The sequence below is a fragment of the Camellia sinensis genome, chromosome 2 (assembly GCF_055761805.1).
Source record: "Camellia sinensis isolate YWXY chromosome 2, ASM5576180v1, whole genome shotgun sequence".
Lineage (NCBI taxonomy): Eukaryota > Viridiplantae > Streptophyta > Magnoliopsida > Ericales > Theaceae > Camellia > Camellia sinensis.
Window position 1 is genome coordinate 165,385,158 of NC_138962.1, and position 23,390 is coordinate 165,408,547.

Consider the following 23,390-nt stretch of genomic DNA (forward strand, 5'->3'; position numbering starts at 1 on the left):
TATCATTTTTATTTTTTGTTTGACCGCATTGGGATTTGGAGATGAACGAATAAATAATGGAGAAATAATTGCACAGTGTAATATATTTTTTATATATATATTTTGATAATTAAAATATTATATTTTTTAATGATTTTGCATACTTTTTACTGCACAACTGCGCTGTTATTTCCCCATAAGTAACAGGGTTTTATTATTATGTGATCTAAGAGCACATATTGATTGAAAAATTTAATGAGATAAATGGAAAAAGAAAATGAAATAGAATTTTATTTTTTATTTAGTTATAATGAAAAATATAGGGAAAAGAAAATGAGAGAAAAATGCAATCTCATTTTTTGTCTTTTGAATTCATTTAGGCTATTTTCCTTCTCTATTTCCCAACTCAACCAAACAAAACTTATAATTTCAATCTTATATTAATTCTTTCTCATTTTCTTTCTATTTCTCTTTTCCCTTTCCATTTCTCATCAAATCTTCTAAGTTTTCCATTTCTAACCAAACACAGCCTAAAAGAGCTTGAAAGGTATTTTCCATTTTTTAATGCACTCCCATTCAAGGTGATTTATAATTTTTTCAAGCATCTTAACATATGTTCTAAGAGTGTATATTAACAATCCTAAGTAATATAGTGGAACTAAAATATTTTTTTATAGGAATATTTATTCATAAATCTCTCTTCACTTACTTGTGTTTTACTTAGTTCAATTTTTTTTCTTAAAAAAATATATATATATATATATATATATATATAAAATAAGGTGGTGATGCGATTCAAATAAATTAATAAGTTGACTTTTTTTTTTTTAATTGTCAAAATAAACCTTTATACCATGAAATATTGGATGAGTTTGTACATGTAATGAGATATGATAAATTATTTTGATTGCTAAATTAAATGAATGAGAGAAAATAACTCAAGGGGTTTATTTATCCCAAACGAGTTGTATATCCCATGAAATTGGGGGTTAATAGTTTGGCAGGACAAACTAATTCCTCCAATTTGGCAAACCTAATGCAGCTTTAGGAAGGATTACGGAAAATACTCACTCACTCAGTTTGGTTTTAGTTTTTTAAATTTAATTTTTTAAAAATTAAGTTTTTTATTTTTGTATTTTTGTTTTTAGTAAATATTTTTAAAATTTTAAATAATTTTTTTGCTTTTTAAATTTAACTTAATTAGATGTATCTAAACAGTAAAATATTTATTAAAAAATATTTTTAAAAATTAATAAATATACAAAAATACAAAAAGATAAATACCAATAAATCTTTTCTCACAAACAAGTACTTCAATTAATCCAAAGTTTTTTCTATTGATCTATTAAGTCCAATTAGGCCTCCTTTAGCAAGTGACTTTTTTAGCTAAAAAGTCAAAAAATTACTAAAAAAATTTAAAAGTCAACAACTTATACCGAAAAGTCAAAGATTCATTTTTTTTTACTTTTTGCACATTTTTTCATAAAAAATCAAAAGGTCATCCCAAATATAGTAGTTTTTTTACATCATATTTAGTCAAAATTCAAAAAGTTATTAAAAAAATATATTCCCAGACGAGTAGAGAGTTTCTTTTTGTTTAGTCCTTTATTTATTTATTTTTTGTTTTGGTAGTTTTGGTGGACAACTATACAATTTTATTAATGTGACACGTATGATGTGATATTTCAATGTGGCAGGTATTATTGTGATACTTCAAAAAAACTAAAAATTCCTTAATTTACTTATCTCAAATATAACAACGTAGCGGTATAATTTGACACTTCAAGACTTTTACTTCAAAAATATAAAACTCCTTGGTGTATTGTTGTTTTCCAAACGTGACAACATGACAGGTGTGATGTGACATTTTAAAAAAAAATAAAAAAATTTAGTGTATTTTTTTTAAATATGACAACGTGACGGGTATGATATGACACTCAAAAAAAAATCTTTAGTATATTTTTTCCAGATGTGACATATGACACTCCAATGTGACGGGTATAATGTGACACTCTAAAACAATTAAACTCTTTAGTGTATTTTTTTTAAAATGTAACACTCTAACGTGACAGGTATGATGTGATACTAAAAAATCCCTTAGTGTACTTTTTGTAAATGTGGCACTTCAATGTGGCGGAAAAATGAGTGATTACACATTCAAAAAAACTAAAAGGATCACAAGAAAAAATATGGGACTATATGGATTACAAGTTCAAAATATGAGACTTATTGGTCAATCTCCAAAAAATGTATTGAATTTTCGTTCTTTTTATTTTATTTTTGGTATTTAGTGAATTTTTTAAAGATTTTTTTTTTACAAATATTATACTTTTTAAGTGTATTTATATTAGTTGTGTCTAAAAATTAAAAAAAGTACTTAAAGTATTAAAATAACCAGTGGAAATAAAAAATATATATGAAAATTAAAAAAATAAAATTTTCTAGAAAATAAATTCTAAAAACTAAAATCAAACCGAGTGAATGTTTTTTATTCAATCTCAACAACCAAACATAGCCCTGTTGGTTGTCTTTTGGCATGTACTGGCCCCGTTTGGTGTAGCTGTTAAAACAGCTTATAGATTATACCTTAACAGATTATAGATTATGACTTTAATCAGAAGTTGTTAATCTGTTTGGTGTAACTGTTGGATTATAGATTTAAGTTACTGAGTAGTGTTTGTTAAATAAGCTGTGAAATAGCTTTTTCAATTAATTTTTATTTTTTATTTGTCTACATTTCTCATAAAAAATAATAATAATAATCTATAGTCCATTTGAGTCTTTTTCTATTTTTAAAAAAATAAAAAATAAAAAAATTTAAGAGTATAGCCATAAATTAACATGTCCACAGCAGAAGCTGATAATCAAAAGCAAACGGTGAGCAGCTTCTCAGATTCAGCTTTTTTTAGTTAAAATAAGCTGTTAGAATCAGAAGCTGTTTGAAATAAGTTTAACCAAACAGTCTAAAATAAATTTTTCAAAGTTAAAAGCCATAAGTTAGCTCTGAAAAGCTGAAACAAACACCCGAGTGAATATAAAGCTTATTAATTCAGCTTTATCTGAGGAATCCAGCTGGCAACAACTCAGCTCTTATTTGTTTATTAGTTGTGCTAATTGTGATTAAGGTAGAGATAATGTCAAAATAATTAAAATTTAAATGTTCTTTTGAGTTATTCCAAATAAATTTATATGTTTTTATACAATTTTTTTTTTATTAATTTTATATAATTTTTAAATGTACATCGATGCTGCTAGCATACTTTTATTTATTTAACCTTTTTCTCCCACTGAAATATCACATAATGTTAACTTTTTTTATTAAAAAATAAAATAAAAATAAAACCTTATCTTTTCTCTTTTACCAATTTCTTAGTAAATAAATTATCCAAAATTTCATATTTCAACATATTTTATGTGAAAAATGTATTAAAATGATCTACGCCACTAAATATGATGAAAGTCAGTTATTTGTTGTTAAATTAGTATCTATAAAAATTACCCTTCTCACTCTTGCAAAGACCAAGTGCTTGCCACCTAATTCAATTCTCCCAAGAAAGAGTTAAACCTAGGACCTTCCCCTTTGAATTAAACAATTCTCCCAAGGAAGAGTTAAACCTAGGACCTTCTCCTTTGAATTAAACAATTCTCCCAAGGAAGAGTTAAACCTAGGACCTTCTCCTTTGAATTAAACACTTGAGAGAATCATGGTGGTCCTAGTTGGTTTATGATTTTGAGTATTGGTGGTACTACATGCACTAATTAATATACATATTAGTGTATCAATTAGTGTTATATCATCATTACTGATCCCACTTATTATACAAATTATAAATACCTAAAACTTCTAAAATTATATTACATCATCTGTTAATATATTAGTTAGTACATTAATTAACACATATAGCATTATTCTAATATTATTTTTTTTGAGTATTATTGACCCTATTTAACACTAACGTAAAAGAGGGGTAGTATGCTTCATGCATTAACACACGTATGTAACAGCTAACCTTGTTTTGTTGTCAACTCATTTAAGTATTATTAACCATATTTAACAATAATATAAAAGAGTGCAAGTATCCCTTCTTGCATTAAAAAACAAAGTTATGCTTTTGATATAAAGCATATATTATAAACTTACTCTTCCCAGTATATAATATGACCAAATATTTTGTTGTTGGTATAGTGTCCAGTCAATAGATATAGGTAGATCACACAATTAGGCAACACAATCGGCCAAGGGTTGTCATGTATATTTATTTATATTGTAGATCTGATTAAAAATCTATTTATATATAATATTATTTAAAAAAATATATTTAGTCATATATGAAAGATAATGGGATCTATTATTAATTACAAATACTATATCACTCATGTTATCTAAACATATTTTTTTATAAGTAAATTATTATACAAGTCTAAAAATTAGATTTAATTTTTAAGTTTAATGATATGACAATTTATTAAGATACTTTCTCTCATATCTTTTCAATTATTAACCAATCATATCACTTACACTTCATTAACTCTAGAAAATAAATTTAAAAAGTGAATTTGTATATTATTTTTTCTTTTAATAATTGATTAATCAGAAGTCAAACCCGCCCTTAATATATTATACAGTTCTTATTCATCGGGAACACCATTGTAATACCTTTTGGACTCTTTAATAATGTTTATTTTTATCCATCACCAAAATCTGATCAATAATCCTATGATGATTGTTGGCATTATCAATATTTTTATTATTATTTATAAATAATTAAATCAAGGGTAGGGATGCATTGAATTGAAAATAAAAATGAACTTACGAGGTAATACTCGGGCCCATGAGATGGACATTCTGAAACCATCTAGCCCTATGAACTTCAGCACCTTCACATCTTCCTGTTACATACATACATACATGTGTCTCTCAATTATTATTGTAAATCCAAACACTTGTTATAGTTACACTAATTATACTTAGAAACATAATTTTTATACAAAAAAAAAAAAAAGAAAAGAATGATACGGCAATGATATTTTTAAAATTATGAGAACAGTAGTGAAGGGACCACAAAAAGTCATATAATTCTATAGAAAATTCTGTACCAAAATTTTGTTTATGTATCAATAATTTGAGAAATATCATTCCTTACTGGAAGATTCACGATCTTTTATTTTTTATTCTTTTGGGGGACATTACCATTCCGTGGTAGTTTCAAAAATTTATTAAAAATTCATCAAAAATTTATGATTTTAATTATTAATATTTACAAAGTTTACACTTATTTATAGTTATTTTTCAAAATTTGCACCGAATTGAATCAGGTTCAAATTTTCTTCTTCTTCTTCTTCTTCTTCTTCTTTATTTATTTATTTATTTATTTTTTCTCGTGTTATTCTGTCTCAAATACTGAATCTACCATACGATTAGGTTAGAAAGTTTTGATCGTGTGGTAGAAATGAGATTTGGATTAAGAAAGAATGAAATAGAGGATCTGTATACCACAATTGTCATTTTGAAATATATTTATATATTTATCAAATGCATACCTTGTAACGATGATAAAAGTCATCAGCTACATCTCCAGTGCTACCATTCGATATTTTACCTGTAATATCATCACAAGATTAAAACATTTTTAGGTTTGAATCATTGTTAATTTGGTTAATGAATCTGATACTCTTTAGTTAAAATGTGCAGTAATTTATAAAATGAAATCATTGATATTCTTGTAAAACGATAGGTTTGGCTAAGGCTTGAAAGCCATTTTAATCATAATCCATAAACATGTATATTTTGTATATTTTAATTATAATAAATACACCTTAGAAAAATACCTATAAAAAACACATAACTTTTACCTGCTTCAGGAAGTATTTGTACAATTTTTATAATTGAAAAGATCATAATCTTCGAATTCATAAATAAAAGAGGTGAACTATATTTGCTAATAACTTAAAGGATCTTGGTATGATTGACCTTATCATAATTAAATAAGAAATATTTAAAATACACATTCATAATCTCATATTTTCCTTAATCAATTGGGTTAGTGAACGATTCGGATCATTAAAATCGGTTTCAAAATAAGTCTACCAAATCCAAATATACACTCTTAAGTTGAGATGATAACTTAAAAAAAATAAAACCTTTTTAATTAAAAGTAAATGATTGCCCCACAATAAAGATTAATCATTTATTCACTATTAAAGATACGTATTTGGGCTGATCAAAAAAAGATACATATTTGGTTTGTGTTTTAAGATATTATTTCAAAAATTATTTTCTAAGAGAGTTTAGAAAATTTAAAAATTTGTTTGATTGTATATTTTGAAAATAATTTCGGAGTTTTAGAATTTGGAATGATTTGATATGTTTGTGTAGTTGAATAGATGTGTGTGAGAGAAAAAATGATTGGGAATGATAAAGGAGAAAGAAAAAATGATTGATTGATGTGTAGTAAAGAGAAAAGTTACTTTGGAATTTTTTTTAAAAAAAAATTCAACTAAATAAGTTTTTCGATTTTTTTTTCCAAAAACATGTTTTGGAATTTACTTTCTACCTGATTGATTTTTCACTTTGATGTAATTCTTTATATGTTGTTAGATTTTCTGATATAATTGATTATTAAGTTTGAAATTTTTTTTTATATTTGTAAATAATTTTTTACCTATCAAAAAAAAAAATCAAATCAAATACTCAATATACAATAAAAAAATCTTTAATGTAGATTATAATGTCTTTGATTGTTCTTTCTAAGGTACATTTAAATTCAGGTTGTTTTGGGAAGTAGGTTAAAAAGTTAATTTTTTGATTTTTTTTGAAAAAATATGTAAAAATATAGAGAAGTGATGTGACCCCCCCCAAAAAAAAGTTGAAAAAAAGAAAAAGAAAAAAAAAAAACCAAAGTTGCGAAAATGGGCCTCAAATCTAATAAGATCTACAAATTTGATTAGGAAAGTTTTTTTTATTGTGTGATGCATATATGCACAATAAGGGGGTGTTTGGTGGGACTTTTTTGAGCTAGCTTATGGCTTCTGGCTTTTAAAAAGTTATTTTGGACTGTTTGGTTAAACTTATTTCAAACAGCTTCTGATTCTAACAACATATTTTAAGTCAAAAAAGCTGATTCTGAGAAGCTGCTCACCCCTTGCTTCTGATTGTCAGCTTCTGCTGTGGACATGTTAATTCACGGTTATACTCTTAGATTTTTTTATTTTTTATTTTTTAAAAAATAGAAAAAGACTCAAATGGACTATAAAATATTATTATTATTTTTTATGAAAAATGTAGACAAATAGTGAATAATAAAAAATAAAAATTAATTGAAAAAGCTACTTCACAGCTTATGTAACAAACACTACACAGCAACTTAAATCTATAATCCAACAACTATACCAAACAGATTAACAGCTTCTGATTAAAGTCATAATCTATAATCTGTTAAACTATAATTTATAATCTGTTTTAACAGCTACACCAAACAGCACCTAAGTTGTGGTTAAGAAATAAAATTACAGTATATATTTTTAACGAGATATTTTTGAAATACAAAATATGTAACATTTTAACAAAAATACATCATTTCAGAACCAAAAATATAAGATTTATCACAAAATATGTAACAAAATGAATGACAAAAATATGTAAAATTTCTATAGCATTTTTCCATTTGATTAATAAAGTAAAAGAAAAATGTTAGCAATCTCAAATGTTTTACTATTAAATATTCTACCAAATATCTTACATGACTGTGAGACTCACACTCTGTGATTCTCATGTAGAGTGTGAAATATTTCACATAGGTCTTACACCTATGTGAAATATTTGATAAAATATTTGTGATTCCTACCATTACTCAAAGTAAACGGTGTTTTGATTGAACAAACTCGAAATGACCAAGCTTAAAGTGTTTTTTTTCTTTTATTAATTTATTTATTTTCGTTATAGGGAAAATCCTCTCATTCGTCCGCTGGTTTAAGGCAACGTCCTTGTAGATATTATCAGGGTATCCTGTTATCCGTTTTAAGTTAGGAGATTATAACTTGAGAACTTGTTCTGACTTCCTAAAATAAATTTTGCTTAATTCTGGACTCGCATAATAAAAAAATATTAAACCCACATCAAATACAATAAAATTACTTAAAACAACCCTCTTAATCAACTCTACTGCACCTAAAAAGTTGACGAGCCGTGCTTCCAATCCCTAATGACGTGGCAGCATGGGATTGGCGGAAAACATTAAAAAAAAAAACAAATTTTTTTTTTTTAGACCAATCACACGCGACCCCCAATACCCTACTAGGGTCCGAAGCTTTTTCCAAAATTGATCCAATTTTTTTTTGAATCTAGGACTAGTCCCAGCCTTTGCTAACTAACCACTCTTCAGTTAAAAAGTTAAAGATTTCGTTTGGTAAGATTGTGAAAAAGTAATTATAATTTATAGTCTAATAGATTATAACTTATAATTGTGAACATAAGTTAATTTTTGACTTATAAATTAAGTTTTTTCTTCCCTACTCAAAGAATAAATTGATTTTTGATTTATAAAAAACGATAAACTATATTATTAAGCTGAACCAAACACATCAAAATTACTTAAATTAAATTAAAAATTAAAATAAATTAAAAATAAATCTTACCAAACAGACTAAAAAGTACAAAGCTTAAAGTTAAAAAGGTACTACATAGGAAAAAAGTACTACATAGAAATAAAGCTAAGTCTGAAAACTTATAAAAAAGTTAAAAAGTCAAAAGTTATTTAAAAAGTTAAAAAGTTAACATTATTCACTAAAAGTCAACAATTACGGCTGCACAACTCTCAATTCGAATTTTTCTCTACAAATTCATTTTTACAATTTTTTATTACATATTTTTTCATAAAAAGTCAAAAAATTTACCTAAACATCTATATTTTCAGTCTCAATTTTTTTTTCTAAAAAAACAAAAAGTACACTTATTTAAGACACCCCAAATAATCCTAAATAAATGACATGAGCTATGTTAGCTGTGGATGAATGTGTGGATGAATGAGGACGTCGAAGGGAGTTCGGATCTTTTCCTGTCATTCTCTCCGATCCTTTCTCGGGGAGACGGGTCAGATTGGACTAGTCACCACCCAAACAATTTGTGGTTCAGATTTCAAAAAAATTTTAAAAAAAATTCTCCTGACACTCCTCCTTGTCTCCCACCACTCTCTTCCATACACACACTCTATCTCTAATAAAAAATTAAAAAAAATATTTTAATCTTTTTCAATTTATTTTTATAATACATATATAATTTTAATTTTATAAAATTAATATCAATGAATATATATCTTTAAAATGAGACTAACATTAAATATATTTTAAAAAATTAAAATGAATAAAAAGTAATTATTATGTTTAGTTATCCTTTGAAATTATTATTTTTTAAACATAAAAATTAATTTGATGAAATAAACACAAAAAAATCATATATTTTTGAAATTTTCAAAAACAATCTTCATTCTAAAAAAAATCATATGAAAACAAAAGACATGTTGTGTCCTCTTTTGAGAAGTAGGTTAAAATTTACTTCTCAGCTTTTAACTCATTTTGAGTTACATCATTTCTCACATTTTTTTTTCAAAAAAAATAAAAAAGTCAAAAAATTAACTTTTAACCATCTTTTAAAAACTCTCCAATATATGTTTTGTACCTATGCACAAATTGGATTTGTGTGTTTTTTATTTCTTTTAAAATAAATTATTTTCATATATTTTTTTGAATGAAGATTGTTTTTGAGAATTTCAAAAATATATGACTTTTGTGTGTTTATTTCATCAAATTAATTTTTATATTTAAAAATAATAATTTCAAAACATAACAAAACAAAGTAATTACTTTTTATTTATTTTAATTTTTTATTAAATATATTTAATATTAATCTCATTTTAAAGGTAAATTTTTAATGATATTAATTTTATAAAATTAAAATTTTATATATTATGAAAATAAAATTAAAAGGATTAAAATAATTTTTTATTAAGAGATGTGTGTGTGTGTGTGTGAGAGTCAGGGGTGGGAGACAGAGAGAAACAGAGAGTGTCGGGAGATTTTTTTTTTTTTTTTTTTTGTTAATCTGGGCCGCAAATTGTTTGTGGTGGGACATGGCCAATCTGAACCGTCCCTCGGAGGAAGGGTTGGAGAGAATGGCAGAAAAGAATTTGAACTCCGTTGAAGGTAGTCATTATTGTGAGTGTTTGGGAAATTATTATTTTAGTAAGTTATTTTAATTTTTAATTATTTTAAAAGGTTAAAATTTTTGTATTTAGAAAGATAGGTTAATTTTTTTTGTAGTTGAATGTGATGTTTGTGAGAGAAAAAATAAAATAATTATGAATTTGATGTAATATTTTATCTTATTAACCATTTTAACCTATTTTTTCTTTTAATACTATTTTAACCAAAAAAATTAAAAAAACATCTTCCCAAGGTAGTGTTTGGGAAGTGTTTTTTATTTTGTTTTTTTGCTAAAAAAATACTAAAAGACAAAACTGATTAAAAAACATAAATAAATAAATAAATTCAGATAAAATATCACATCAAATCCATAATCATTTCACTTTATCTCTCACAAACATCACATCAATTATAAAAAAATCTAACTATCTTCTAAAACACAAAATATTTAACCTCTTAAAATAATCAAAAACTAAAAAAACTTACTAAAATAACGGGTATGTTTGGTTTGTGTTTGAGAGATGTGTTTTAGAGATAAAAAGTACGAAAAGTTGTTTGGTTTGGTTTTTTTCAAAAGATGTTGTGAAAAATTATTTTGAGAGAGAGTTTTGGAAAAAGTGATTGATTTGATGTGTGTGAGAGAGAGATTTGTTTGGAAAACTTGTTTGGTTCACAGGTTTTGAGAAATTTTTTTGAGAAAATTTATTTGGTTTGATTACTTTTAAAAACTTATTTGTAGAAAAAATTTTCCAAAATTTTTTCAGAAATACAAACCAAACGAACTCAACATCTTCTCAAACACTCGCATTGATTACTTGATTTGGGGTCCTTCCAATTACTATGGTCCATCCAACTAAATTTTAAAAGGGAAATGCTTCTTTGGTTTGGCATTTACGGGAAGGACTATGGCAAGGGTAGGTGTGGTATACATTTTAAAATAAAATAATTATATATTTTTTGAGTTATAAGTAAAAAAAAGAAAAAACAAAAAAAATTACAATTAAAGAAGAAAATAATATAATTTAAGATCACATATGGTAAAGATGTATATGTAGAATTTCGCTTAGGGGTAATAACTTGTTAGTAAAAATTAGAAAAAATTAATTACAAAAAAATAATAAATATTATAAATTATAATTATAAATTTTTTTTATTGATGTTTAATAATTTTTATAAATTAACACTGAATGATAATTTTCCCAAGTAAATAGTTGTGCATCCTATGAACTCAGAAAGTTGTCTTAAATTTGTACTTGTGCTGAAAATGAAATTAGGTCAAGTTTAGAAAGTTGTCAAAAAAATCAAAAAGTTATTCAAAAAGTTAAAAAGTTATCACTATTCACAAAAAGTCAAAAATTACGGCTGCACAACTCTCAATCCTAATTTTTCCCTACACACTAATTTATATAATTTTTTAATATACATTTTTTCATAAAAAGTTAAAAAGTTAATCCAAACAACCATATTTTTTTCCTCAATTTTTTAGTCTAAAAAAAAAATACACTTATTTAAGACACCCTAAGCAATCCCTTAGTGTAGTGTAAAGTCAATGTACATAATAAATATGAGTTATAAATTGATATTTTTAAATAAAATTTCTCCATATGTAAACATTAAGAAAATGCTAATAAAGATAAAATGATTCTCACGTGATTGGTTGTCGTTTGTATGCCACAAAAGTTGGTTTGATTAGTCGGTGATTTCTTCGCAATAACCAAGTCTTGTCTATTAATACACGTAAAAGCAGGGCGACTGCACGTTGAACAGAGAGGGCTCATGTGAACCCACTAAAATTTGCAAAATGATTATTAGATACGTGAAGTTTTACCAATAAAAGTCAGAAATGTTGTGAATGAACCCTCTTGTTGAACAGAGAGGGCTGATGTGAACCCACTAAAATTTGCAAAATGATTATTAGATACGTGAAGTTTTACCAATAAAAGTCAGAAATGTTGTGAATGAACCCTCTTGTTGAACAGAGAGGGCTGATGTGAACCCACTAAAATTTGCAAAATGATTATTAGATACGTGAAGTTTTACCAATAAAAGTCAGAAATGTTGTGAATGAACCCTCTTATTTTATTCTTTGAACCCTGTGTTTCTTGAGAATTCTTAAAATCTTTTAGCCTCCGTTTGAGAAGTGGATTGACTTTTTAATTTTTTGACTTTTTAGTTATTTTAGCTTGGGGCTAAAAAGCCTGAAAGGATTTTTTGACTTTTTGACTTTTTTGACTTTTTTTATGAGAGTGAAGTATAATAATTATGGGTTGGATTTGATGTTTTATTTTTTGTGGCTAAAATAGACTATTTTATTTTTTGTGACTATTTTAGCCCATAACCCACCAAAACCAACTTCCCAAACTATGTCTTTAGTAATGTTTGGTTTATTGGAATGAAATAATTATTTCATTAAAATATTTATTCACATGTTTAGTTGATTAAAAAATAATTAAAAATACACTTTAAATAGAATCACCATTTATTATTGTAAAAGAATAATGATTTCATAGAGAAACTTAAGGAATGATAATTTCATTTCCATTCCATCTCAATCCAGTAGACCAAATAAAGCATAACTTGTATAAAAAACAAAATTATTTAGTTTTTATAATACTATGTCATATTATTTGGAGTAATGCCTATATAAACTAATAAATCTTACAAGTTTTTTATTATTGAATTTTAATTTTAATTTGAATAATTTGAACTCTATACTTTTAGTTTTATTGCAATATTATTATTCCATCATGCGCTACTTACATTTTGAATAGAAAAACAACTAGTGAAAAACTAGAAGGACCGGTGCAGAAATAAAAAAAAATCATAGGAATCACCAATGCAATTTATTCATTTTTTCCCGTGTGAAAATTGCTAAAAATTCCATGCGAGTTGTACGTGGTATTTTTTCTGTTTAAAATTCTAATTACAAGGGACGAAAGAATCACATTACGAAAAAACTAAAAATGTAAGGTTTAAATTAAAACTTCAATATTCAAAATGAAATTTCTTAGAGGGACCAACCTTGCAATTTACCCTTATTTATAATTTTTTTAATGACAAGTATTTTCAATTTTTTAATTGTTTTTCATCAAGAAAATATTGAAAATAATACTAAAAAAATATTGAAATGACACCACTCATGAAAATTTCTAAAGTCGCCATTGCGTAAAAGATTAGATAAACATTAAAATTTTTAAAATTATTTTTAGTTATAGACATGAAACACATTAATAAGCTTGATAACTAAAATAACTCTTAAATGATTTTAGAAAAAGAGAGTAAAATACACTGACCTTCTATGTGGTTTGATAAAATGCGATAAATCTCTTAAGTTTGATATAATTATATTGAATTGTTTTAAAGTTTTAATCCATATAATACTTCAGTCATTTTTTTTATTAATAATTCGTTAATTAAATCAATAGAAAAAATATATTATTTCTTTTGCATTGAAATGTATATTATATGTTGTTTATATTTGAGCTTTTATACCATCTGCATTAATTCCAATCGCTTTAGTCTAATAAAATAAAAGTAAGACCTCGTTTGGGAACAGGTTAATTTAGTAACTTTTTAGCTATTTGGCTAAAAAGGTAGGTAAAAAAAACTTATATGTTTGGGATGACTTTTTGACTAATTACGAAAAGATGTGCAAAAAGTAGAGAGAAAAGAGAATCTTTGACTTTTTGGTATGAATTGTTGATTTTTTGATTAATTTAGTAACTTTTTGACTAATTGGCTAAAAAAGTAAGTCCCTAAAGTATAATTATAACAAAACTATGAAAATATTTATATCTTCTTCAAATCTCGTGAGATGATAATATAGTTTACCCAAAAAAGAAATATAGCTTACTAAAATAATAAGATAAAACAACTCAATTTATTTTTTTTTTCAAAAATTGTCTCTCAAGGACAAACCAAATAAGGTCATTATCTCTAAAAATAAATTTTGTTAATAAATTGCTTTTATTTTTTGTTTTTTGGGCAAAAAAAAAGGAGCCATTAATATTTTCTTTACAAATGGAACTAGAGAAAGTGACTTGTTACTATAATGGGTCTGCAAAGTAGTTCATTTTTTAAAGATAGTAGACCATAAAAATGAAAAAAAGATTGGGAAAGAAGAGAGTTTTAATAGTGGGTGAACGCAATAATGATTAGATGTTTGTGTCATGTTATTGTTATTTTTTTTATATTATTTATTATTATCAAGTCATTTGAACTTTGTATAGAATTTTTCAATTAAAAAGATATATCATTTCTGTCATAAAAATATGACAAAAATCTGAGTTCCTCCAAGTTATATACCACATTATTTCTGCATTAAATGTATTAAAAAGTTATTTTTTTTGATTTTTTAATTTTTTAACTAAAAAAGTTAACTTTTTTACTCAAAAAGAACCTAATTTTTTTATTAAAAAAGTTATTAAAAAAATTTAAAAATTAATTTTTTACCAATTTCTCAAAAACACCGTCAAAATAAAAGTCTGAAAATATGTGGACACCGTACCATGGCCATAGCCAATGGGTCACGCCAGCTCCCCGACCCTCCGACAATGTTAGGGAGACTTTATGATCTGTCTTTTCTCCGAGAAGAAATGTTCTCTCTCTCTCTATATATATATATATACTATAAACTTTTTTTTTTTTTTTCAGCAATGGTAGAGAGTCAAAAAATTAGTGACTTCAATGGTTCAAAATTGTCAAAACAACGCAAAACAACGTCGTTTTGACTGTTTTAAGCCATTTAAACCATTGATTTTGTGGCCCTCAAACATTTTTCTTTTTTTTTTCTCCAAATTTGTAGCGTGAAAATGTTCAATTAGTGTGGTGTAAGTTACTTGGAAAAAACAAGGTTATCCATATAAAAATCTCTTAAATTATTGAAAAGTATTATTTTAATCTCTTAAATTATAAAAGTATATAAATAGATTTTTTAAATTGTTAAAAAGTATCACTTTGCTACTAGACTTAAAAGCGTATAAATAGATTCTTAAAGTATAAATAGTGTATTTGATTTGTGTTTTGAGATAAATTTTTAAAAAAAAAATTGAAAATAAAGTTTAGAATTTTTTTTTTGTTTGTTTGGTTGTATATTTTGAAAATAGTTTTGGAGTTTGAGAGTTTGAAATGATTTGATATTTTATTGTAGTTGAGTAGATATGTGTGAGAGAAAAAGTGATTGAGAATGAGAGAGAATAGAGAAAAAGTGATTGATTGATGTGTAAGAGAGAGAAAGTGATTTTGAAAATTTTTTGAAAACAAAATTTTGAATTTTTTTTTCAAAAACTGTGTTTTGAAAATCAGACCAAACAAGGCCAAAATGTTCCATTTGGATCCCTATTAAAACGAGTCAAAGTGAAACACGTTCAATAATAATTATAAAAATGTACTTGGATCCCCTATTAAGCCTCCGTTTGGGAAGTGGGTTGGCTTTTTGACTTTTTGACTTTTTTGGCTATTTTAGCTTGGGCTAAAAAGCTTGGTTTGGGAAGGGCTTTTTAGCTTTTTGGCTTTTTGGCTTTTTTTTGTGAGAGGAGAGTGTAATGATTATGGGTTGAATGTGATATTTTGTTTGTTGTGGCTAAAATAGCCTGTTTTGTCTTTTGTGGCTATTTTAGCCCCAACCCACTTGCCAAACACCACCTAACTTCTCTTATTATTTTTGTTTTCATAGTTTAAGAGGTAAAATAATACTTTTCAATAGTTTAGGAAGTTCATTTATATATTTTTATAATTTAAGGAATTAAAATGATACTTCGCAATAATTTAGAGAATTTCAATGTAACCCAAAAAAAAAAAAAAAATCTCATTTAGATATTTCAAATTATGTGTATTTTTTAAGATATGCTTTTGAAGAATATAACTTTATTATTTTTTAATATATGTTCTTATGTACATTTTTTTTTTTTTTTTTTTGAACATTGTTTTTATGTACAATTAGAAACGGAAGTTTTGCATGTAAACGTTTTATTATGATTAATAAAATGTTATTTTCTTTGCTGATAAAAGAAGTAAAAGAGAAATGACATTATAAATGGGAAAAAAGGATATTTGTTTGTTTGTATTTGTATTTATATTTACATTTATTTTTTATTTTTTTATGTTTCCTTTTCTTGGTTTTTTGAGCAATGAACACCCAAGTTGGAAGAGCTTAAAGAAGTTTAAAAAAAAAAAATTTTTGATTGCATCTAGATTAGGTTTAATAGAAATATATATATATATATAGTTTTGTATTTTTTATATTTAAGTCTCGTTTGGGAACAAACTATTTTAGTAAATTTTTGATATTTTAAGAAAAGATGTACAGAAAAATAGAGAGTGATGAGACAACTTATAGTGACTTTTTGGTTAAAATGTATAGTTGACAAACGAGTTCTTAATATATATATATTCAAAATATTTTTTTTTCTAAAGATCAAAAATACAAAAAATTAATTTTAAAAAACTAAACTGAACAAAATAATCACTAGGATTTGAGTATTTAACAATTACTTATCCACAAGAAAAATAATGATGTAACCCAAAGGGGTTTGGCTTAATGGGATGAGAGGCAATCAAAAGGTTTACCATCTAAGAGATGACAAGGTCAAATTCATACAGGCCAGATATCCCAAGCCTTGAAGCAATTGTAGGTTTGTTCAATTGTTAACTTGGTGTTTAGTTATAATTTATTTTTTATTTTTTTTAGTTATAAAACTCTTATAAAATTGATTTATGACTTTTGTGAGCTAACTTATTGCATTTGTGGTCATAAATTGCACCTAGTACACCCATTTTAAAACTCTTTTGGCATTATCCTATATCTATTATTATTTTCAATAAGCTTCTCTTGTAAAGTAAAATAGTCATATTCAATGTAGAAAATTCATATATGCAGTAGAGTTTTAGAGATATGGTAAATATATAGTAATAATTATTTATTTATTTTTGTGATGGTATAGGACATGACTTGACTTCTAAACTATAGTCTATTATTTCTAATTTAATCTACGTTACATGTGCACTTTAATATTAATAATGAATGGCTTGCCGCTCTTCCAAATAAATTATCATGTCTCTAAAAAGAAAGAGACAAAATTAGAGTCACGGAGGTAAGACTTTAACGGAGATCTTGTCTTGAACAAAAAATGAACATTATTTTGTTTGGTTATATGGTGTTTTTATGGCCCTGTTTGGTAGAGTTTATATCTAATTTATTTTAGTTTTTAACTTAATTTAAGCTATTTTGATGTGTTTGGTTCAGCTTAACAATACAACTTATAACTTTTTGTAAGTCAAAAATCAATTTATTCTTTGAGTGGGGGAGAAGAAGCTTAATTTATAAGTAAAAAATCAGCTTATGTTCACAGTTATAAACTATAAATTTTTAGATTATAAGTTATAATCACTTTTCTACAACTTTACCAAACGGGGCATATGTCTTGTATAGTAGCTCATATGATTAGGGAATCTTTGAATTTTAGGAAACTCTTATCCCAAACCAAATAAATCAAACATAGTACACTTTAATAGTAGCCGTTTCTGTGGATGATATTTGCTTAAGATCTTGAATTTGTGAATGAGAATTGTAGAGGAAAAAAAAAAAACAAAAACACTTTTTCAAACTCTTTGAGATAATTTTATATAGATAGTCATACATAATGAAAACAAAAGATCCAATTAGATGGAATTCAATGATTTAGAAGGAAGAAAAAGAGCTTGTTTTGCACAGATTATTATAAATAAAAAATTAATAATTAGAAAATAGAAGTTAAAAATATCCTCTCAACTTCTAGATGATTATATATATATTTTTTCCAACTTATTTAAGTTATTTAATAAGTAAGAAACATTGTACCAAATAGTTTGCTTAGACTGCAACACACAGAGAGGAGGAGAAACAGACACATTAATAAATATTTATTTTAAAATTTAAAAATAAACAAGGGTTTAGGAGGATTTTAAATTTATATATATATATATATATGATTTTTTACTTTTAATGATATAAAGCAATAGAGCGAGCTTGCCTCCAATCCCATTTTTTAACTAGAGGGCGCAGCTTAGTGAATGTGGGCTTACTTTGGTATTGTCTGGGTGGTCGGATTTTTCAAATTATTAAACTCGTTGCGAAAATTATTAATGGAAAAAATCAAATCGATCAATTATCAAAAAACTATATCATTAAAGTGCATTTTTCTTTAATAATTGGGTGTCTAAATATGATTTTAAAATTAAATAGTCAATTTTTTATACAAGTATAAATTATTCATGTAGGTACTGAAATTGATTCATCTTGAATTTCTGTATCCGTAACCTATTCAATGAGTTTTACAAGTTAAGTGATTTGAATCACTAAAATAAATTCAAAATGAGCCCACATTCATAAAAACTAGATCCTCTCGTCAAAAAATGAGACTAGAGGCAAGCCAAGTTCTGAACGTATAAATTGAAACAAGAAAAAAATATATGAATATATGCACTTACACTAGGTCATTGTCTAAACATTTATATAAACCAATTAAAAACTGAATTTATAAAATACTGTAAATTTTAATTTTACAAGATCTGAATTTTATATTAGGATAATAAAATATTACAAGGTGAAAATAGAAACTAACGGAAAGCCTGTTAGGGTTCGTTTGGAATGTAGGTTGGTTTTTTGACTTTTTAATTATTTTAGCCTGGGGCTAAAAAACTTTGTTTGAGATGGACTTTTTGACTTTTTTAACTTTTATGAGAGAAAGAACGAAATGATTATGAATTGGATGTGATATTTCGTCTTATTAGGCTAAAAAGTTTATTTTATTTTTTTGTGATTATTTTAATCAAAAAAAATCTCAAATCTAACTTCCCAAATGATGCCTTAGTGGTAAGAACAAAAACATTTAGCAAACCACCAAACAATTGCAAGCATTCCAAATGGAACCTAACAGATATTTAAAAAAAAGAAAAAGGAAAAAAAGAATACAATAAATATTAATTTTACAAGATCTGAATTTTTTTTTTATTTTCTTTTTTAAATAGAGATGATCAGACTCCAGCTGTGGCACCCTTAATTATTCTAGGGTATATTACAAATACATTTTATTATATTTGTTTAGAATACAAATTGTCTGTTGTAATTATGAAAATTACAAATACGTCATTATCAAAAAATTTTATTTAAAAAAACTGACAGAAATATAAAACTCCCAGCTACTCAATTATATAATAATAAAATTATCAAAATTATTAATTGAAATATATTTATAATATTATTAAAAATTATTAATTGACTTAATAATTTTTTAATAAAATATGTAATTTGTTATTTCATTAAAATTTGAAAGAGTAAGATATAATTTTTAAAATTACGAAGAATAATTTATATTTTAATCAAATCTTATGAGTTGCATTTATAATTTACCTGTTATTCTATTCTATGGCACTTCTCAATCTCTACCTCTACGAATAACGTAGAAGATAGAGAACTTAGGAGTTGTTTGAGTATTCTTTTAATTTTTTGAATGAAAAAAATAAAGGAATAAAAGATGGTTATTTAAAATAATTTTTTGATTTTTTTACGACAAAAATATAAATTAAAATATTGTATAAAATGACAAAATTACGTTATTACCCCTCTATCCTATGTGCACTGACAGGGCTGATTGAAGAACAACAAGGATTGCTTTCAAAATGGTGATAACTTTAGAACATATATGTATATAGGATGAGGCTTCACCGGTAATGTTGGGCCCATGGGGGCTACTACGGGTCCCGTTTTGATAATCGAAACTGTTGAATACGTAGAACTCATCTAGTACTATATGTTTGTAAAAAATCATATTGATCGAATATCGATAACTATTTGATCGGATTAGTTTTTTGTCAACTATTAATTTGTTCACCGTCTATTTTTTTGATATAAAACTGATTTGATCATATAATTATCGATATCCGATCATTGTGATTTTTTACAAGTATATAGTATTCGGCGAGTTCTATATATTGAACAGTTCAAATTATCATAACGAGACCCATAATGAACCCCCACAGACCTAACAGCATTGTCCTATGTATTATGACATGAGAAGTGCATCCACTTGATTGTTTGTACCATCACTGCAATTTGGAGACAACACCATCACTTCATTACAAAGTTGAACTTGACTTGTATTTTTTAATTTTTTTTTTGTATAAATTTATTATTTTTATATATATATTTTTTGGGTTGTAAATAATGATAACTTTTTAATTTTTTGTCTTTAATAGACTATGCCAAACCAGCCCTTAAAAGGTGGAATCCATAAAAACTAGGGCGCAATATATATATATATATATATATGGAAATAATTAGGAAAATTTGATCAAAACTCCTCAAAATAAATTTTTAATGTATTAAGGATAAGCACACATTTTTTTTGAAAAAAAATTCCAACACATATTATTATTATCAAAATATTAAATTTTAAAATAATATAATTTTTTATGCACATGTCGATTTTTAATAAAATTAGTATTTTTAAAAGACTTTCATCAAGATCTATCAAATAAGATCTATGTTGATTATGAAATTCTTTAAAAAAAAAAGTTATTACCGTTGAAATTGATATAAATAGTAACAATAATATGTTACTCTGTTTGACAGTAATATGTTACTCTGTCTCATAGTAAAATGTTACTTTATTTGACAGTTATTCTGTTTGATAGTAAGATATTACTCTGTTATATTCGTTTGACAATATTGTCTAAAAATATATATATATATATATATTTTACTTTATCCTTACTCAATTATATATTTTCTCTTTAAGAGATTTATGAAAAAATAAATTAAATTGTTCTTTCACCAAACAAGAATTTAATAAAGGAGTTTTAGCTAAATTTCCAAAAAAACTTAATCCAAATATGCACCCAAACGCAATCAATACATATATGCAGAGAGAGAGAGAGAGAGAGAGAGACCTGGAAACTCATGAGTGAAGGTATCCCAAATATTGGGGCCTTTCCCACCTTCCCTGGCAGCACCTTCAAACTACAAAACCAAACCATACCCACACAAACACATTGCCATAAAATCTTGTGCATTTTGATAATCAGTATCCGCGATATGGTAATATATAGATCAATACAGGCAATATTAATTGATATACTGATGAAAAACGATACCAAAAGTCTAAAATCTCGATAAATAACAGATAATACGAAACGTAACAGCTGATATTTGAAACCCTCGTAATCTCCTACATTTTGCAGGACAAAAATGAAGACAATGAGGAAGAGCAAGGATACAGTAAGTGTTGTACCTGGTAGGCAGAAGAGGCAGCTCCAAAGACAAAACCATCAGGAAAGCTGGTTCTGTTGAAGGAGGAGATTTGAGCTGCTATGGCAACCTCACTTACAACAAATGCATACGCAACAATTGCTAACACTCCCACTACAACTGACCCTTTCACTGCCATCATTGCCTACCTCTACTTGGCTGCTTCTTTTCAAACTTCTCCCTATAACCCCCCTTTAAATAGAATGCACAACATGGATAACCAATGACTTACTTATTTATTAAGTTTTTTACCTGCGCATCTAATTAAGGCTAATTTTAAGAAGTGGATTAAAAGTCATTTTTAAATTTTTAACCCACTTTTCTTCCTCATAAAAAAGTTAAAAACAGTTAAAAAGTAATTTTTAATAATCTTTTTAAAACAACCCTAAGAAAGATTAATCTTATATAGAAAGAAAAGATTAAGTCCACGAAGTCAGAATTCATTTTCATCTTTGTACCAAGAATTGAATTGTGTGGCGCTGATTAAAAGTGGACATTGTAAGGTTCGTGTAAAAAATGAATCTCCACTGCATAATAATGTTTTTAGGTATTTTTTAGATAAACTTTTTAAGTTTGTAGTATTATTAAACAAAAAATTTATAAAAAATGATGTGGTTGAATATCAACCTTTCAGTTTAAGATAAAATACCTATAAGAAAGAGTTTAATTTACAAAACTAATATTACCACATCATTCTTGGGGTGTTTTTGTATAAATTTTAATTTACAAAACTGACCTTCCATGTTGTATGGATTTTTCACATTGCCACGGCACACCTTTTTTGTAAGGATTTTTCTAGTAAGAATAAGGTTTCATTAAGGCCTTGTTTGGTTAGAGGTTGTTTGGCAAAAATAGTTAATAAAATCAAAATTAGTTAAAATAGTCAATAAAATAAAATGTCACATCCAATTTATAATCATTTCACTTTTTATCTTACAACCATCAAATCAACTACAAAAAAAAAAAAAAAAAAAAAAATCGACTGTCATCCCAAACACTACTTTTTTAGTAAGGTTAAAATAGTTAAAAAGTTAAATAGCCAACTAAAATAGCCTATTTCCAAATGGGGCCTAAGTAATATGGTAAAAAATAGGGTTAGGCGTATTTTATTCGATCTGCGAGAACCACCCAAACTGGGAAGGACCATATCGAATCATCTCGGTCACAGGCAATGGCATGTACTAGCTTGAAGACATTGATGGTAAGGAGTTGCCAAGACTCTTGAATACAAACAATTTGGAGTTTTTCTACCATTGGTTTCTATTTTTGGAGTTTATGTAAAGATTTATTACCCGAAGTATTAATAAAATACTAGCTCGATTTTGTTTTTATGAAATATTGTTGAAACTTGTGCGATAGGATTGAACAGTCTTAAGATGATGTTCCCATGGTGAACATGACGAATAATTTAGACTTACCATGATGGTAGAGTTGAATTAAGTTTGCAATATTTCAGCATAAACCATGACGATTAACTTAGATTTGCTATCATGGTAGAGTTAAACTATGCCTACGATGTTTCGACATGAAACAAGGCGAAACTGGCCATGACTTGGTCAGTTTGAAAGGAAAGCCGAGGAGTATGGTACTCTCGGTGCACTAAGGTTATGCCTCAAGTGCTTCGTTTGAGCGAGCCAAATATAATAACCTTGGTCAATAGTTAATGTCTAAGTAAGACTTAGGCGATAACTGGGTGATGTGTCCTTAATATGAACATAAGTGGTACTTATGTTCACATTAGGGGGCAAGCTATATGAATGAGCATAATGAGCATAACACTTGTGAAAAATTTGTAAAAATTTTCCAAGTTGAAGTTATTCGAGGTAATTGAATAAAAGGACACGAGAGGTATGTCTACTCGAAATAACCAACCAGGTTGTTAGACTTGGAAGGGTGAAGTCTTACCAGCATACAGTTAGTACAAGTGAAG

At 26.2% G+C, this 23,390-nt stretch overlaps 1 protein-coding gene across 1 annotated transcript in view; it reads right to left on the minus strand.

Annotated features, from left to right (window-relative positions):
• The window catches only part of LOC114270475 (beta-glucosidase 12), a 33,850-nt gene extending 12,007 nt beyond the window's left edge, over nucleotides 1–21,843 (minus strand). The window contains exons 1-4 of the mRNA XM_028211995.2: nucleotides 21,444–21,843; nucleotides 21,103–21,172; nucleotides 5,521–5,579; nucleotides 4,794–4,869 (exon numbers count right to left, since the gene is read on the minus strand). Of these exons, the coding sequence (XP_028067796.2) occupies nucleotides 4,794–4,869; nucleotides 5,521–5,579; nucleotides 21,103–21,172; nucleotides 21,444–21,602 (364 nt within the window). The 5' untranslated portion in view covers nucleotides 21,603–21,843. The remainder of the gene's footprint in view (nucleotides 1–4,793; nucleotides 4,870–5,520; nucleotides 5,580–21,102; nucleotides 21,173–21,443) is intronic.
• Between the last annotated feature and the right edge of the window lie 1,547 nt (nucleotides 21,844–23,390).